The following is a 19790-nucleotide window of genomic DNA, read 5'->3' as shown; positions in this document are numbered from 1 at the left end:
ATTAATTTCACAGGAGAGACATCAAATTCATTTTTCCCTATTAACTCATTCAAGAATTGATCTCGAGGGGCTGGCCCCGTGGCTGAGTGGTTAGTTCGCGCGCTCCGCTGCAGGCGGCCCAGTGTTTCGTTAGTTCGAATCCTGGGCGCGAACATGGCACTGCTCATCAGACCACGCTGAGGCAGCGTCCCACATGCCACAACTAGAAGAACCCACAACGAAGAATACACAACTATGTACCGGGGGGCTTTGGGGAGAAAAAGGAAAAAAATAAAATCTTTAAAAAAAAAAAAAAAAAATCTCGATTAAGGTATATGGCATTAACCAACTATAGTGTAGAGAAATGAAAGCAGGGATGTTTTTGATAATGAATCCTTTTGACCTGAAAGGATAAAGAAAAGTTCATGGAATATTGCAAGGAAGTCATTCTTAAACATCCAACTAAAATTCTTTAGGAAATGTGTTCTTACTGCCTTATTTAAAACATCTAAAGCAGGAGAATGAAGAATCTCAATTACACGGCAAGGTGTCTTGTCTCTATTTTCTTCTTAGAATGTTAGAAATAGTTTACCCTTATCGAACCCTCTCTTTGTATTTAAAAAGAAATGAAGATTTAGAATGTGTCTTAAACCAGGCATATTCGGGATCACAAGGTATAGTAGCAAAAGGGGTCGTGAACCCAGGTGTCTGTAATTCCTGGTCGAGTACAGCTCACTCTGTACATGACTGTGTTGGCGAATGTGTAAGATAAGATTCTTTGGTTTGTGAAGAACAGAAACTGAAGGAATGGTGTGAGGCAGAAAGAGAGAGGAATTCCAGAGAGAAGAACTAGAACTTCATTATACTGGACCTCAAAGAGAAAATTGTACCCAGGGCATCTCTGAGAAAAGAAGCAATGGGAGTTTGTGGCTCTTCTTTCTACTGTCTCTGCTTTTAATGTGCCTCAGATACTTTCTTGACTCTTCTACAATTTCTTATATCCTCTCACCTCTCCTGCTCTCAACTATGCTCCTTTATAACTCCAAAGTTTGACCAGATTATGATCCCACTTGGCCACATTCTTCTGCCTGGCTCTTTTCAAGGCATTCTTTCAGTTGCAGTTCCTACTGTATGATTGTTTCCTTAGGTCCCAAATCAAATTCCCCATAGTAAGAATCTGATTGGCAGAGCTTATTGTGTCAGACCACATAGAAAGAACTAGAGAGCTTACCGCTCAATTGCCTTCTGGTCAGGTGCCCACCATGGGCTCAACTCCGGAGAGCGAAGCCAGAAACAAGGCTGCCTAGAAACGCCCCTCTCTTCAGAGGCTGTGAGTGGGCTGTGCTGCTCATCAGAGCCTGGCTTGGCAGGCACCATGATAGACAAGGCCAGTGAGCTCTGCATATTGGGAGAGTCTTTTCTCCCTACACCTCAGGGGCTTAGCTGTAGTGTAACTAAAAGGAAAATATGTAATCATTCTGATCCTTTACCCTCTTCCATTGCTATCTGCGAATTTGCTATATTCAGATCAAGGCTCGTTCTCAAGGAAGTTTCAGCTCCTGTGCTGATCTCTTTGAGACTCAGATGCACTCCCTTTGTGTTGTCGCATCCCTGTCTCCCTAGGAATCTGGGCAAAGGTGCACAGAAACATTCTTTCAGAGAGAAAAACAACACTCTGCTGTGGTTATAAACTGCCACACAGCCAAACCATCCTTCCTAAATCTGTATTTACTGTTAACTTGGGCTGAGAGAGTGGAATTCTCAAGAATTTCTTTCTTCCTTGGGAGTCATAGGAAAAAAAAGGCTTAAAAATTAGAATATATTGTCAAAATATTATAGTGTGTAGAACTCCCCTCGAGACTTTAATTTATGTTTTCTACGAAATATTAGTCATTTTGTTAATTTTGTCCTGTGTCACTCATCTCTCCCATTTTTCTCCAGCAAGTACACAAGTATGGTTTGATAATTTCTATACAGGTGCCTTGATGAAAGATCCTGGTACGTTGCTTAGAGCTAATTATCCTAAGGCAAAGGATTCCTTGCGATTTACTGAAATTCTCACACAAGTGCCTTCTTTGCACTAAGATATTTAGAATATATTTTGGTGTAAGATTCTAAGAGGGATGGCAGAAGTTAGGTGGAGCCATGCATGGGAGACTTTTCACCCCAGAAAAAAATGAAAAGTGTAGCAGGATGACCTTGCTATTTGACACTGTTTTTAATCCCATTAAGACCTATTTAACTGTTAGAATAAAATTAGCTTAGATCTTAAGGTCTAAGTCTTCCATCCAATATTATGAACTTTTTGCATTGAAAGTTACTGTTTAGATCTACCTACATTAGTAACTAGATATAAATGATAAAAATACTAAGAAATTCCCCTTGAATCCTGTACTTGAGTGAAACAATGATCGTATTTCCACTATTTTCAGAAACTTAGAAAAGAATGGACATATAGCCAATCATTTTTAGGATATATTTTAGAAATTTATATGTCTTCTACCTTCTCCAATGCCTTTTAATCCCTACCTTATTTGGAAAAAAAAGAATTTCTCATACAGTAGGCAGATATAAGCCTGTGCAATCTGCTAACTGCTTCTGGGACTATGCAAGTCTAATACGGTCCAGTTGAGTTTTCATATAAAGAAGGATCTCGTAGGCAGTATCATTCCATGATGGATTACGGGTGGGTTCCTTTTATGAATTCACATATGGCAGTTTAAAAGGTCCCATACACCATGCTTACAAGGATCATACACTATGTGTTCATTTTTATTTGTATTTTATTTGGCTTGGTCTTTATATAGGAAACCCTAATTTATCAATTACCTCTTAGCTAACAAGCTCCATAAAAACTCCTGCACATCAGATTAGAGAAGAGAATAGTAGATCTAACTGGTTTTCAAATTAATTAAGTACAGCAGTCTTTTAAAACATTAGTACAGGAGAATATATAGCTAATCAATCACATCTTCTCCTAGGTTTTCTTTTTTTAATGAGAAGAAAAATTATTTGAGTGAGATTCAATTTCCCATAGGAGCAATTGGGCTCATAGCAATAAAATAGCTGTTTCATTTAAGATGAGCAGAAAAATATTATTTCCACAAAATTTGACAAATAAAGCAATTGGCCCTTTAAAAAATTGGCTCATGTGGGTAACAGGCTTGGCCTCACCCCCTCTCCCAAACTGACAGTGGTGTGGGAATGCCATGGTATTGGTGAACAACCTATAGTTATACTGTGAAGCATGTGAAATAGGTTTTATAATTTGCATAGCAGTCTCCATGTATGTTGTATTACATAGGATTCCCATGAAGGCTATAAGCAAGAGCAATATGAGTGGAGTAGAGTCATATTTCAATGCATAGTATTCATCGTGTCTCTACACCATTTGCTAATTTCAAAATTTCTCAGTTGCTTAAGAGTAAGCACTCATTATGAGCAAGAATTTAGACACTCGAAGATGTTCCTGAAGCCATCTGCCAGTGCTCATAAACAAGTGTGCCCATTTTAAATCTTTAAAACAATGACTTGATCAATTTTTTGTATGCACAATAATGACCTGTAATTTTAGAATAACAGAGTCACATAATTGGATGTCTAAATACACACAGACACCTCTTATATGTGTTTGTATATACGTATATGTATATTTTGCTAAATAGTTATATTTAGTATATTGTGCTAATGGTGAAATCTCAAAAAAATCATGCATACATGATAATTAGAAAAATTCCTTTCAAGAAGGTGTTATTTTTCAGATACTGCAACTTTTTCTTGAGGTCAGATTCTATTTATTCAAAAAGCATTCAAACATTTCGAGTACACTAATGTTCCTATGTTTACTTGCGTCCTCAGCTTGAGTTGCTTAGCTGTGTTCAGCTCCTAATGATTCTAAATCCTCATTAATTTGCACTAATAAAGGGGATGTCCTTTATAAATGAACAAATTTAATATACCAAATTACTGTGGGAAAAATATGTTGCTTAAATAAACATCAAGGGGATTGCAGGACTTAATTTTTAAAAAATCTTTAATAATAACATAAAATTATTTTCAGTTACACTTATCACAAAAGGTTGTTTTCTAAATCTATGAATTCTACCCAAAATAAGCATAAAAATACTTGCTGAGTGGTTTTAATCAAAAAGACTAACTTTTTTTATTAGCAAGATTCTTTTAGTATAGAAGTATAAACTTCTGATCTTGTATTTCCCCCAAGATAATTCACAAGGTTTTTATTTGGAACCATAACCATTAAAGATGTTTTTATGTTCTCCAACATGAATATCTAATTTTAGGAAGAGGTTATTTTAAATTGTCTCTGTACTACATCTTTGTAGTAACCTCCTGTTCTGGTATTTTTATCTAACATTTAATTAAAAAAGGAAATGTTATGGTTAACCTTTCCTCTAATCTGAGATCTTTTATGCTGAGCTAGGAAAGCTCTGATTTTTTTTCTTGGAAGGTCACAGTGGCCAACTACTTAGTTTGTCAAAAGTAAATTTGAAAAGAGTCTTGATACTCATGCTGGGATTGGCACTTTTGCCCAATTCTTGTGACCCTGAGCTTGCTACTTCAGTCTGGCTGTCACGTCATTGATGGGTCCTGAAGGACAGAGTGAGGAAGCATCTCTCCTAATGTGGGCACTTGCCTTGGAAACATGCATCTTCTTCTAGGTCTTCATAGAGAAAGTCAAATGCTGTGGATCTTTGATAAAAATCTTTCTCTCAGATGAAATTTTTCCCAAAAAACAACAGTTCCATTTTCTACAGCCCAAATCAAGAAAGCTAGTTGTAGATGCTTCAGAAGCAAATATCGCCACATTACCAACTCAGAATATCCTCTTTCATGTCTGCTGCTTTGAGACAATGCAAAGGACATCATACACCCTCACATACTGATTCCTTTCACTTTGTCCCATTTTTAGTGTTTTTAAGAGCCGATGTAGGCAATTTTGGTGGCTTGATAATAATCTCATACTTTGAATGGTTTGTCCTCCTAATGCTTGATTAGAGAGGACCGTCCATACTAAAATTTGCACAAGAAAGATACATTTGCTCTTACTAAAGCTATATTTATGATCTTTATATATTCATATTTAACCTGATGCTTATTCTTAAACATCCCTGCTGAATCTTACATGCCATTTTCCTTTTCTTGCAATTCCACAAAACCTTTTATCCCTGAAGAAGTCTCTGAGGTTGAAGAAATATTGCGACTTAAATTAATTCCTCTTACCTGCAAAACTAGTCCTATCATGGAAACCCTAGATGGTCATATCTATATTTAAAGATGATTACACTGATCATGAACATTTTTAACTCCATGATTAACAGGCTAATAATTCAAACTTAAAATGATAGCGTATATGACCTACTTAGGATTTTAGTAGAATCTAGTAACTTTTGTTGTATATCACAACAGATTCAACTATCTTTTTGTCTTGGTTAGTAAGTGGTAAATACTATTAAATCATTCGATAATAATTATATGCACAGTGAAGGTTGAATGATATTCGTCATTGCATCTCTACATCTTTTCATGCTTTGGAAAACTATGCCTTCCTGAAAATATTAGATTTTAACAACTGAAACCCTTGTCAGAAGGACTGATTGAATACAGAATTAGACAATGTAATCATCCTTTATCCCATCATAAAGGCAGTAAGGAAGCAAGTCAAAGTTTGAACAAGACCATCACAGTTCCCATGATAATGGTGTGTCTAGAAGTGTGCAGGTTCATTCTTCATTTCATTGAGGTGGAAGCTGCCTACTTACTCCATGTCCTGCCCTGAGCAGCTGAAATATCTATCATATGATAGGGCACCCATCTTGATCACCACTGGCAATATTATGTAGAGTTCGATGCTGGAACTTGATGGTTTTCATCAATCCCAGCTTGGGATTGCATTTGTTTTTGAACAAAAATGTAATTCTCCAAAGATCTGTAATTTAAAAATTTTGACCACAGCTTTGATTTCTCTTAGTTCTGCTATTTCTGCCTTTCTTTCTGAGGAAGAGCCCACAGCTCTTCCATTCTCCAATATATTGCCATATATTCTCCCTCACGGACCCCAATGGGGGCAGAGAATTCTTCTCAATTATTCTAGAATAGCTCATCTTATGCTCTTTGCCCAGAAAGAGGAACTACTTATCTGGACAGTCTTGTTTTGTATTTCTTGCTCTCTGTGTGGATAAACCTGGACTTTCATCACCCCCTTGCAATACTTCCTTCCTTCACACTCATTTTTGGTTTGAAGGCAGGCTGTGGAACTGACCCTTGGCCTCCTGATTATACATCGTAATCACCTATCACCTTTTTTTTTGCAGAGATCTTTACTGGCATGCCAGCCTCAACTGAAACAGCATATGTGTCTTCAGGTAAGGAAAATAAGCTCGTCAAAGTTTACTAACCAGAATGACATAACTGCTGGCTGCTCCTTCTACTAATCAGAACCCCTTCTGCATCCAAATTTCAGCTATTCTTGTTTTCTGCTCTGATGTTTTTCTCCAGGTCCTTCTGCCTTTTTGGATTTTACTTCAAGGAGTACAGTTCTTGTTGTGTGTCTGGACTTGGGCACGAAAGGCTTGCATGAGGAAAACATGTCTACATCTAGATACAACTTAGTGACGTTAGACCAAGAAAGGAGACATCTGGGTTATAATTCAGTTTTTATATCTTTGTAGGTGCTTCTCTTGGCTGCCTCTACTCTCTTTCGTCTGTCAGAGTTTATTCCTGGATAATGTAGCAATGTCTGATCTCTGACCTTTGGGCTTCTAATGATCAGTTGTGGGTCACTAAACTTACAAAAATAGTTATAGGCCTGACTTTTTTAAACGTTGTTGCATTTTGGGGGCATTTATTTGTTTTTGTTAGTTTCTCCTTTGCCCATAATATTTGCTGATAGCAATTATAGTCTTAGCAGACATTAGCTACTTATAACCGAAGTCTACTAATGCATGTATAACCATAATTCATTGATTTCTCCACTAGCTGCAAATTTAATTAATCTACTGTGAATTAACTTTTTTTTTTTACTTTTCCTTATCCTCTGTAATTCTATAGTTAACAGAACCTTAGAATATTTAAAAATTAATACTTAATTGGAGGTAAGCTTTTGGAGACCTAGATTCAAAACTCATTTCGGAGGTAAAAGAACAGGTTGTTTTTGCATGATACCTTACAGTTTACAAAGATTTTTACATCTCATTTGTAATCACAACAGCTTTGTGAAACAGGACATTATTTTTCTTCATTTTACAGATGAGAAAAATGAGCATTAGAAATCTTAAGTCATATATCTCAGCAAGTAGAAGAGCAGACACTTCAAGCTCAGTATTCTTCCCATGACCCCGTATTTCCTGTTTTGGCTTCATTGACTTTTTTCCTTCTGGCCTGTACCTTGTTGAAGCTGTAGGAGGCCATATAATCTAACACAGCCTTTTCCATCTTACCTTCACCAGTTTTTCCTCTTCTCTTCAAAGCTGTTGTTGAAAGTCATAAACGCTAAATTTCTCTATATCCTAGACTGCTTTGGCCATCTTTAGGGCATATTCATGTGTCGTCACTAAGATGTTAAGTATGTGTGTTGTAGGGTGGAATGATCCTGGAACCTAAGAGGATCTTACTTTTCTGAGTAATAGAAAGAAAGAGAGAGAGAAAAGAGAGAGAGACGGAAAGAAAGAAAGAAGGAAGGAAGAAAAGTAGGGAGGGAGGGAATGAAGGAAAGACAGAGATAAAAAGAAAAAAAATTGTTGAGTTATCTGAATATCTTCACCTTTCATTCAGGCATTTCTTGAATGTAAGGACTTCGTTTTCTGACTCCAATAGATGCTGTCATGAACCTGAGCTTTTAAATTTATGTCGTGCTTTTCTTGGGAATTTGGAGTGACTATAACTTATTTTCTCATATCTGATTTGAATCTTTATAACTTTCTGGCTGCTGAATTTCAATCCTTCTTTGATACTAAGTTGTTCCTATTTCTTACTAATAAAAACCCTTTCCCATGCTTTTTTCCAGCATGAGTTATGTTTTATGCTCTGTCTGTACTTAAATACTGGTTTTCCTTCCTTTACTCTTGCTACCTAAGAGAATCTTGCTACTCTTCCTCCCCAATAATTGGATTATGTATTTGTTTAGCATGTTTTATATGATCCTCATGTAATTATTCTGCTGGACTCTGCATGGACCTTACTCACACCATGTTTAGTTAGGATGTTTATGCGGACCAAGTTGCCTGAAAATTTTCTCATTCTTCCTTTTTTTCTCTATGCGTGGAAGGCAACTTTCACTCTCTCAGATTATGGGGATTGTTCTCTTTGATTTCAAGTTTCTTAAAATCAAGACGACTCCTAAGAGAAGGAGTTGTGTGTGCCACCTGTAGGGTGGATCTGTTCAGAGTAGTATTTCTAGGAAGTTCCTACGGCAGTTGCTGTGTGGGACGTCTTTCAGATGGACCGACTCCATCTTCATCTCTTTCAAAAGTCTTTGGGTCTGGACTACAGGAATATTCCTTTGTGGTCTCTGAATATTGCATATATCTTCCTCAGACATGGAAAGGCTTCAGCTTTTCTGTTGCACTATTTTCTAGTCCTCTTTTTCTAGATGATCCGCAAGCCTGGAAAATTTCTAATTTTAGAATCTAAGCAGCATGGTTCAATAAAGCCTCATTCCACTTTTATGTTTTATAGAGTCTCCCATTAGAATATCAGTATCAACAGAAGGAGCAAATACGTCTTCATGTAAGTATATTTAAATATTCTGTTCACTACTTTTTAACCCAAGACAGTATCTGCTTCTGAAGATCGTGTTCACGTCTATCCTCTGCCCTTCTTGAGGGACAGTGTATCAAGTGTGGTAGCGGGATGGCGTTTGCTGTTTGGAATAGAAATGGCCTCCTGCTGTGCTTGGGGTTGACTAGCTACCCTCTGCCCCTAAGATACATGTAGATATTAAGAGATACCAAATATGTGGTAGTTTATCTGTAGTGTCTTTGAATGTTGGAAAATAACTACATAGCCTCTGAGGCCTGGCTCTGGGCGAGCGATAGAGAGATCATTGTTGGGTTTTTTTGTTTGTTTGTTTTTTTTAGTGTATCTGATGCCTTCAGCAACTGCCTGAGGCATGATACCCAGCTGGTAGGGGCCTCTGTTCCAAAGCTCGTCAGTTCTCTATAAAGTCTGCTGTGATGGAGTAAGGAAACTATATATAGATGCCCTTAATTCAAATTTGACAGCAAGTGACTAATTATGAAAATGTTTGAAAGCAAGTCCCTAGGCAAAAATTCAGATTAGTTTTCATCTGTTTAATGTGAAATGGGCTCTGTGCTTATGGAGTTCTCCCACTGTTAGATGGAGTGGTGCTTTGTGCTATGTCAGGGGAACTTGAGAAATTAGCAAGAACTTGTAAAAAATAGTTTTGATATTTATAAATGGTGAATAGCATAGAATTAAATTTTGCGATCCAACAGGGGAATGCATCAGACCTTGAAAATGAAACTTATAACTACAGTCTTTCTCTTCCTTATTTTAGCTCTTTGTTTAAAGCTATTTCTCAGTTTGATAAGCTCTTCAGTAAATAGGTGCTCCCGATTGTTCTATTCCAACCTTGAGAGTGTGTTTAAGGAACAATTAATTTCCTTTGGCCCTTAGCATGGTAGGAAACACTTGAAAAGAAGGTCTGTACTTTTGGTGACTTCACTTTTTTTGTCAATCTTTTTTTTTTTTTTTTTGGCCCCTGAGCTAACAACTGTGGCCAATCTTGGTGTTTTTCCTGCTTTATCTCCCCAAATCCCCCTGGTACATAGTTGTATATCTTAGATGCAGGTCCTTCTAGTTGTGGCATATGGGACGCCACCTCAACGTGGCCTGACGAGCAGTGCCATGTCCGCACCCAGGATCCGAACCCTGGGCTGCCACAGTGGAGCACGCGAACTTAACCACCCGGCCACGGGGCTGGCCCATGTCAATCTTTTAAAATAGATCCAGTTTGATCCCAAAGCCTCTCTGTTTGCGTTGGTGTTACCAGAACTGTAATGATATGATGGAAACATTTTTTATTGCATGAAGTATAATGTTTTGGCTATACTTTAGGTAGGTAAAGCATCATTTAACTGGATTGATGGCAATAATCTTGTAAGATCAAACAGGAAATGAATTGCTAGGAAGGACTAAATTGGCTTCCTCTTTATTCTGAGGACACTCATTACCTACTCTAAAATGATAATCCCTTCTAGGAAGTTTCGGGTATTTGTTATTTAATTCCATTTATAAGAAGATTAGTATAATTAGGGGCCTGCCCCATGGCCAGTAGTTAAAGTTCCACACGCTCTCCTTCAGTGGCCCAGGTTCACTGGTTTGGATCCTGGGTGCGGACCTACTTTGCTCATCAGCCATGCTATGGAGGCATCCCACATACAAAAAATAGAGGAAGATTGGCACAGGTGTTAGCTCAGGGCTAGTCTTCCTCAAAGGGAAAAAAAAAAAGAGGAGGATTGGCAACAGATGTTAGCTAGGGTGAATCTTCCTCACCGGAAAAAAAAAAGATTAGTATAATTATATAGCTTTTAGCTAACTAGCATTAAGGAGTCATGTTGAGATTTGTTTTATATTTTTGAGTGTTTATTATACAAAAGTAAATACTAGGTTTTTCTTTTTGACATTTTTGTCTGGGAATAATTTCTCCCCTGCAGGATTCATTGAATAAAGTCATTGAAACTCTTGTAATTGGAACCCTTCATGCTATCGTTAATGGGGCGGTGGATGCTATCCTTAAGCATATCTGAGTAGTTCTGGAATGAAATACTTCTTACTGTTTTCCAGAGCGTTAGGGAACTGAAATGAATCTCCCTGTTTACATTTCTGTTCATTGCAATACTGTTGAGAGGGAAATAATTTTGAAATCCGACGCTGATCTCTAACTCTCAGCGGAATTAGTTCCTGATATTTGGTAAAGGCTTAAAACTAAGCAAGAAGGCTTTGTGTATCATTATGTTGAAAGATTTCAGCATGCCATTTTCATACCTCACTCCCCGTTCATGGTAGGCTCTCAGTAAATATTGTTGAGTTGATTAATGAATACACTTTTTTAATCTTATGAAAATATGCTCTATAATTTGAAAATATAAACCTATAGTAGCAGGATCCTCGGTCCAGTCTGGTTAGAACAGTGAAAGCAGCATGAGGCACTGAACATATGTAAAGGCAGCATCGCACAGAACCCGCCTTGCAGAAGGGCTGCGATGTCAGCAGATCTCCAATGAGGAAAGGCTGAAGGTGAAACCTGAAGACTCAGCAATAGCAATAAGTTGGGCTTAAAAATTCAAAATACGTGAAAGAGTCAGAGGCCTTGGAAAAGTTCACATAGGGCAGAAATAATCAGCCCTGAAGTGTAGGTTTCTTTTCAGTTTATTTCAGCCCGCGGAGACGCTCGTAAATCCCTGTATGTGCAAAGTGAACTGTGCTATCACAGCGTAATCATGTCTGTGTGGGCTACATTCTTTGAACTCTTGACACTGGTGTTTTCTAAAGTAATTTATGAAAAGCCTTTCTGAAGTAGTATGGATTCAGGAAATCTTCTATGTATTATGACGATTTGGTGTGCTTCTTGGGTCGGTATAAAAAAGGCGAGGCAGCCGTGTTGCTGTTCAGTTCTGGAAGTACAAATGTGCGCACCCTTGTGAGGAAACGTCCCCTTCCTGCCTGTCCCGTTTTTGGGAGCATCTTACCACTGGGGGAATCTTGAGAGGGTTCAGCAGTGGTAGTTTATGTCCTTGGCCCGGCTCGGAACCCTGCCTCGGATACCAAGTCAGTCTTTTCTGCCGGCATCCTATTTTCCCCCAAAGCCTTCCCTCCACTCCAGTCCTCAGAGTTCTCCTTTTCTCCTCTGTAACTCATGTTGGAAAAGAAAAAAACAAAAAAAAGAAAAGAAAAATTGCCCATCTACCTATCAAAAATACTACTGCTAATTTTAGTATATTTCCTAATTGGTGTTTTTCCTTCTGGCTTTTTACTTATCCATCCTCCTTCTATCTGCTTAATGTAGCATAAACGTATTCTCATGTCGTTAACTACTAATCAGAAATATTTTAAAAGTACTTTTTAAATCTAAAATTTTTAAGTGATTTTTTTAAAATCACTAACAATAAAGAAATTGTTCTTGACTGCAGGTTTTAAGAGATTTATTTTTCACCTACAAACCTTATCGTTTTTGCCCCCTTTATATTTATTTTTCCTAGTGTTTCATAAATATTGGTGAAATAGCAAAGTTACCAGTCTCCTTCCCTTTGTAAGGCAAGTTTTAACTCCTTCTCTTTTGAAATTTGGAATTTGCATTGTATATTCACTATATTTAAAGCTGCTAATTTATAAAATTTGTGTTTTTTTGGTGAGGAAGACTGGCCCTGAGCTAACATCTGTTACCAATCTTCCTCTTTTTGCTGGAGGAAGATTGTTGCTGGGCTAACATCTGTGCCAGTCTTCCTCTGTTTTGTATGTGGGACCCCTCCAGAGAATGGCTTGATGAGCGGTGCGTAGGTCCACACCTGGGATCCAAACCTGTGAACCCCAGGCTGCCGAAGCAGAGCATGTGAACTTAACGTCTATACCACTGGGCAGGCCCCCAAATTTTTAAAAAGTCTCTTGTAATAATCTCCTGATAAAAATTAACATTATTTTTCTTTATTTTATTTTTTTTGTAAATAAGGCATCTTTGACTTAGAAATGTAGAAATAATTTGCTAAATGAGTATCCTATTACACATAAGCGACAAGTTGTACAAGGAGAAGCACTTGAACTTACAAAACAGCTGGGAGGACTATCCTGTTCCTCCTTTACATGGAATCAGCAAGAAGGGAAATGGACTATTTAGAACAAACCTTAATGACTTCTCTCTGAAGTGCCAGCTGCTGGTGACCCTCTTTTGCTGATGATTCTGTTGAATGCTATACAAAAATACAATTGTTCTACCAACCACTTTGCTGAATTAAGAACCATCCATTCCAATTTAATAAATAAATGAGGGAAACAAAGACAAAAAATCTAATGAATGCAATTGGGAAGAAAATAAAGATAGGTTTCTGAAAAATAGTCTTAAATAGTATTATATGTTTCAAATAATAATAACAGGAAACGTTTATTGAAGGCTCACTGTGTGCCAGGCGCTCTGCTAGGTGATTTACGTGGATGATGACTCATGGTTCTCACAAAACCTTATTCCATTTGTCAGATGATGAAACCTGATATATTTTGTCTAAAGTCACACAAGCAGGATTCAAAGCCAGACAATACACCAGCCTGCTATGATGCATGAGGTTTTTTTGCCTCAAAAAAAAGCTTTTAGCGTCTGGCCCAGTGGCATAGTGGGTAAGTTTGCACTATCTTCTTCGGCTGTCCAGGATTTGCAGGTTTGCGTCCCGGGCATGGACCTAGCACCACTGGTAAGGCCATGCTGTGGCAGCATCCCACATAAAATAGAGGAAGATTGCCACAGGTGTTAGCTTGGTGACAATCTTCTTCTCACACACACACCAAAAAAAAAAAAAGGAAAAAAAGCTTTTAATATGAAAAGGAATGCGATTCTGTGAATGGACTGAAAAGTAGTCTTCAATACAAAGTGGATTGGGAGTATGTGTGGTCAATGAAGGTAAATGCATTGTCTGGGACCAGGGGAGCCCATGTGATCTTTGTGTTACACATTAAGGCGTGACAGGTGGTGAGGTAGAATGGAAAGCACAGGCTTTGGATGGACTCCTGTTCCTAAGTCTAAATACATACTAGTGCTGCTAATTACTGTGTAATCTTAGGCAAGTTGTTTAACCTCCTGAGACTCAGTTTCTATGTTTCTATACTCTTGTTTATCTCAAACCCATGTTGGAAAACCTAATGTGGGAAAATTAATGGGAATCATTTAGCGCAGCTTTGCTCATAGGTGGTGTCCTGTATATATGGGAGAGAGTTAGCACCTGCAAAAGTGTGTGGCTCCGAAGAGAGAATGGAAATCAGGGAACTCCTTGCATCTTATTTGAGCAACATAGGATACTATCCTTATTGTTGGAGGAGGAAAGGAGTTAATGATTTTCAGTCTAAATGATGGTGCTCAAAGTTCTAAGCCAAGAAGTCACTATATCTTTTCAAAATATTATATATTCTCAGCTCAGGCTCCATTTTAAAGGAACTTAGCCAGGAAGTCCTCTTTGAAATCTCTGAATGAAATGAACAATTCAATCTTTAATTTGGCACCTAAAAGAGCTAGCTGAGGGGAGAAATGTCTTTTGTCTGCAGAGATGTTTCTGTTATAATGAGATACAGCATTTTCACTGGGGAATAGCACAGTGTTATGTATTGATGAGATTGGACCAGGTCTGCTGGTCCATTGGTGAGACTTAGAGCTATGAGTCTTGTATTCCACCCTCAGCTGTAACTGACGTACCTGTTTTAATGATAGAGGAAACTGCCCGGATCTTTGTTAACTGATTATCTGCTGGAAAAATGGCGTTTCAATTTCAAATCTTTATTGGTGGCAAAATATGACTCTATCCTGTCACCACTGGAGAGCTACTTCTAACTGAATGCAAATTGTGTTTCCAGATTTCTAAAAACATGGCACTTTCAAGGGTGTGGTGGCCCTATCTGTTGTGGAAAATAACAAATTACCAAGCATCATATAACAATAAAAGAATAATTTGAAAAGGAAATTGCGCAACTGGTATTACTTCTGTATTTCTGATTGCCCAGAGAGTTAGTTACAGATTTTCAGTACAATACAGCGACTTGGAGCAAGAGTAGGGCTTTTCTATCACAGCCATTGATATGCTCAGGCAGGTTATTGCCTTCATGTTCCGTTCATTCATTTTGTAAGTGAATGTATCTTACTTTTGTTTCTTGCAGTACTACCTGCAACTGAAAATAATTCTTCAGTTCTGCCTCTGCCCTTTCTAAAGTCATTCAGTGTCTGTCATTGCATTCCACTACTGCACAAGATACTTTCAAAACTTTTTTGTGAGGAAGGTTGGCCCTGAGCTAATATCCATTGCCAATCCTCCTATTTTTGGTTGAGAAAGATGGTTGCTGAGCTAGCATCTGTGCAAATCATCCTTTATTTTGTACGTGGGACGCCGCCAGAGCATGACTTGATGAGCAGTGTGTAGGTCAGTACCCAGGATCTGAACCCACAAACCCTGGGCCACCAAAGTAGTGCCTGCAAACTTAACTACTATACCACTGGGCTGGCCCCACTCTCAAAACTTTTGGTCAAGCTTATAACTAAATCATAGTGAACCTTTGGTATTCAGTTGAAATTAACCTTTTACAAAATCATTCTTTTGAACCTTACACCTGTATGTGGGTGTGCTATGTATATGTAAATAACTGGTATTTGTATCATATTGTATATTTTATAAGGCATATTTTCATATATTGAGTCATTGATTCACACAATAACTCGGTGACCTAGATTTCGTCCCATTTGTCAGATGAGGGACTTGAGGCTCAGAAATTTCTGAAGTCTCCAAATTCAAATACAAATGAGGTGGCAGAGCAGAAATTTACCCCTGAATCTTATTATTTCTAATTTTATGGTCTTTTATTACAAAGTGATGTGGGATCCATACAGATAGCTTGAGGGAAGGCCTTCTTCCTTAAAAAAAAAAAGCCTCAAAATGGAGTTCTTATAAAGACTCCAGGAATATAATCACATTTATCCCAATTATTCCAAAGCCAAATTAGACTGAAATAATACTCTCCACAATCTGCAAGGTAATGAAATGGACAGGAGAGGCCTTGGTTAATGGCAACACAATTCAAGGAGTTAATATCATTAAAGGAGGCAGAAACGTTGGTCTAGGATCATTTCAGTGACTTGCTCTTTGGTTACTTTGTTTGAGAATGATGTGGTCTATTTCAGAGCAAGCTATTTACGGAGATGGGGATAAGCTTAGAGCCATTGTGCTAATGGGAATCTGATCTTCATCAAACAGGCGAGTCTTCCTCAGTGGTAGTTTATGTTTGGGATGGATGCCTTGCCTTATTCCAGGCTAACTACTGTTTAATTTATTGCATAATATCATAAATCCTGGAAATTATTTGTATGATAGCTAAATTCCTTAGAAAATTATCAGACCTGGAGCAATTATTTCTCCAGATGTTATTCTTTTGGGGGATTTTTACTGGTATATTCTCTTTAACATATTTTTTTTAAATCTTCCATCTCTTTGTGTATCAGCTGGGAGAGGGAAGGACATCTTTATTTTTCCTATTTTAAAAGAAGAGTTAAACCATGGTAAGTGTTTTTAGTCATTAGACATAGAGCAGTGAAACAGATTATATATGAAAGATTTTCAGTTTCTTTAAACAGTGAAGTGGAGGCAGGAGAAGGAAAGAGATGTGTGCACCAAGAAAGCATCTAGGAGAGCGGAGCTAACAAGATTTTGGTAAATTTACTTATGTTGAACTTGGTGGCTTTCTTTTTTTATTATTTATTTATTTATTTTTTTGAGGAAGACTGGCCCTGAGCTAACATCCATGCCCATCTTCCTCTACTTTATATCTAGCACAGCATGGCTTTTTGCCAAGTGGTGCCATGTCCGCACCCAGGATCCTAACCGGCGAACGCCCGGCCGCCAGGAAGCAGAATGTGGGAACTTAACTGCTGCGCCACAGGGCCAGCCCCAGGAATGCCCTCCTTTTTAACACAGGAATTTATGCTTCTCTGAAGAAAGTAGAAAAGAGTAGACAAATGAATTACAGTTTTCAGATTAGAATGCATGGGATGCATTTTGAAATCTGTGAAATGTTGTAACTTTGGAGTTAAAAGTCAAAGAGTACTTGATCCACATTCTTTTTATAAAAATCTATGACAAGGTAGATTTTGAAAAATTACTAGTTTCTTTCACCAGGGTAATTGCATGTTGATTAGGTTTTTGTTTTTTTCATTAAGAAAAGGGAAAGAAGCATGCTTAGCCCCGTCCATTTCGTATTGTGTAGAGAACTCAGCAGGTCTTCTTGAAGTGTGAGATCACACTGACTGCAGCTTTACCAGCCTCATAGACATCACCGCTGAAACCTAGAGGAATTAGTGACTCCAGTAGTTCGTCTGTGGGCATCTCCCACTTTTGTCTGCCCTGCTCTTGTTATAATGCGTCTAGCATAGGAGGTGCTTGGGTACTTAATTCATTTCTTTAATAAAGGTGCTGTGTGTACATAGTTCAAGTAATCATCGAAGAACAGCTGGAATGGTACTTTCATTTTCTCTCTCAGTCTACCAGAGGTCAGCAGAATCTTAAAAACCAATTATGTGGGCCAGTGTGGGTTACAGCCTAAAGCTGTGGTCATCTTCATTGCAGTCCTTAACTATCTCTTATTTAGGAGATTTGATGTTTAGGTTGAGTTTGTCCATCAAATATGAGCTACTGTTTTGTTCTTTGCTCAGATATTCCAGAACCTCCTCTTGGGTGAATATCAGTCATTTTATCAGATATGACAATGGGAGAGAGAGAGAGAGAGAAAGAGAGAGAGACACACTGGCTTTGTTAAATATTGTGGGAAATTTGTAATGATAAAAAATTTAATCATTCTTTTAATTTTTAAAAGGAGTTTGGGGCAATTAATCTCTTCATTTCAATAGTAAGAAAAGCAAAATGTAGACAGGGATAGGCTAGGTGACAATTAAGGTCAAACACTGAGTGAGTGGTAAATTTAGGAATTAAAATTTGCTGGCCCTCTTTCTGCTATTTGATTCTTAGATCACTGAGGGCTTTTCCTCTCTTTCATTTGAATAAACAAATAGTTAATAATCCAGTTCCTGCTGTGTTCCAGCAGGATGCTAGGAATTTTGATATGTATTTCTTGGAGGGGGACATAAATAGAGAATCATCCTTGTTCTGAAGGAGTTGGCTATAAAGTAGAAAGATTAATTGTGTTTAACTGTGCTAATTGTGTGTAATGACACCTAATCATAATACAAAGTAGAATATAGAGGGCAAAGTTTTAAATCAAGTTGTTTTTTAAAAAATATTGCTTAAGATAGAATATATTTATCTTTTTAAATATAAATATATCTTAAATTATTTTTAAATTATATTATAAATTATAAATTAAAATATAAATTAAATTATAAATAAAATATACAGTTAAATTATAAATTAAAAATATATTTTAAATATGAATATATCTATCTTAAGATAGAAATATTTATATTTTGTGATAGGTGATTTAAAAGGAAATATTATTTGAGTAATGATTAGTTTTTATTGTTGTCTTTTTTTTTAAGTAGCCAATTGCTGTTTCTGCTTCATCTTTAAAGCTCATTTTACGAAGAAATCAGAACCCTGAAGTTTATCCCATTTAAAAAGATGGTGAAATTCTATAATTTACCATTAAAAGTAAAAGACTAAGATTGAGGTATCAGAAAATAATTCACACGAAGTAGGATTTTGAAAGTAGTTTGGGGAATTTTTAAAGGATTTAGGTATTTAACTGGAAATTTTGGAGGAGCATAATCACAGTACAGTAAATTGAATTACTCTTGGTTATTGGAAACTTAACCCTGGTATATAGATGGACTTACAAAGATGTGTTACATAACTGAGGGGATATTTTTGATTAGGTTATCTAGAAACGACTATGGAAAGTTTGCAGTTTCTTGAACAATTTTATTTTCCTTTGCAAAACTTGTTTTTTAGTTTTATTTTCTAAAAAGCCGTTGAATTGACCCAAAGATGAGAGAAGTGTTAAACTTGAAAATGTATGTCTGGTTATATTATAATGGAGTGATACATATAGTAAATTAAAATAGTAAAGTAAACTGATCAATTAAAATTATTAAATATTGAAAAGCAAAATTTTCCTTTATGGTGATTCCTTTCTCAATTTTCTTAAAATTCGTTTCTTGAGAGCAGAGATTAACAAGAAACTTTCGTGCCATTTGATCAAATTTTCAACTACAAACTCTCCATATGGGGATTAAGATATATTAGAAAAAGATCTGCAAAAGCAAATATATTAAATATATTCAAATATTAAAATGTTATTTTATAATGTTCTATACAAATGTCCTATATTTTAATCCAGAGATCCAGCTATTTAGTCAACCCATAGAAATCCATATCATTCACAAATAATATGACTTTGAGCACAGTTTATGGTTATTTGTAATTCTCAGTCTACAAAGCTCTAAGAAGGAAGTTGCTGCATTTTTTCCAAAAAAAAAAAAAGCTGTAAAATCTAACGTGTTCCAAACCTCTGATGAAATGTACTAGAGGAACCCGTCTTGTCAGACAAGATATTTTTATGATAAAATGTGATGTGAAGGGAATATAAAGAGAAATAGCCTTACATATATCTGAGAGAAAATTATTTAAACAGGCCATAGTACGTTTTTTATAATTTTGTACATTTCCCTTTAATTGAGCCAGGTGGGCTTTTTCTGTCCTCATAGCAGCTTCCTAATTTCATGTCTCTAATGCTCCAAAGCAGACGTGCATCTTTGTTCAGACTTTCCTCAAGTTATCTGTGAAAAGGGAAGCCATACAAAGAGTCCCTTGGGTATGTTTTAGGATGAACAGATTACTGGGGCAGGAGAATTACCTTGTATGTGCAAATGAGACTGTGTGTGAAAGCAAGATAAGCTTTAGGAAGGAAATAGGTGACTCAAGGGCACATAAGAGGTTTATCAGAACCTTTAAAAACATTTTTATATTGCAGGTAAAGAGGACAGAGATTTAACAGCGTTTAGCTTAGTGAACAAATAAATGAAAATAAAACATAATATCCACTACATGTGTACACACAGAAACAAGTATTATAGTAAAATT

At 36.9% G+C, this 19790-nt stretch overlaps 1 protein-coding gene across 7 annotated transcripts in view; it reads left to right on the top strand.

Moving 5' to 3' along the window:
• The window catches only part of LOC103559433 (pro-neuregulin-1, membrane-bound isoform), a 218975-nt gene that overhangs the window by 57409 nt on the left and 141776 nt on the right, over positions 1–19790 (top strand). For 5 of the 7 annotated variants that reach the window (XM_070599076.1, XM_070599075.1, XM_070599070.1 and 2 more), the window contains exons 4-5: positions 6312–6362; positions 8674–8724. The exons of the other annotated variants lie outside the window; for them this stretch is intronic. In XM_070599076.1, coding sequence (XP_070455177.1) covers positions 6312–6362; positions 8674–8724 — 102 coding nt within the window. The remainder of the gene's footprint in view (positions 1–6311; positions 6363–8673; positions 8725–19790) is intronic. 7 annotated transcript variants of the gene reach the window in all.

Source organism: Equus przewalskii, chromosome 28 (assembly GCF_037783145.1).
Source record: "Equus przewalskii isolate Varuska chromosome 28, EquPr2, whole genome shotgun sequence".
In the NCBI taxonomy this organism is placed as follows: Eukaryota; Metazoa; Chordata; class Mammalia; order Perissodactyla; family Equidae; genus Equus; species Equus przewalskii.
The sequence above is the reverse complement of the archived record's forward strand: the minus strand, read 5'-3'. Positions and strand labels throughout refer to the sequence as shown.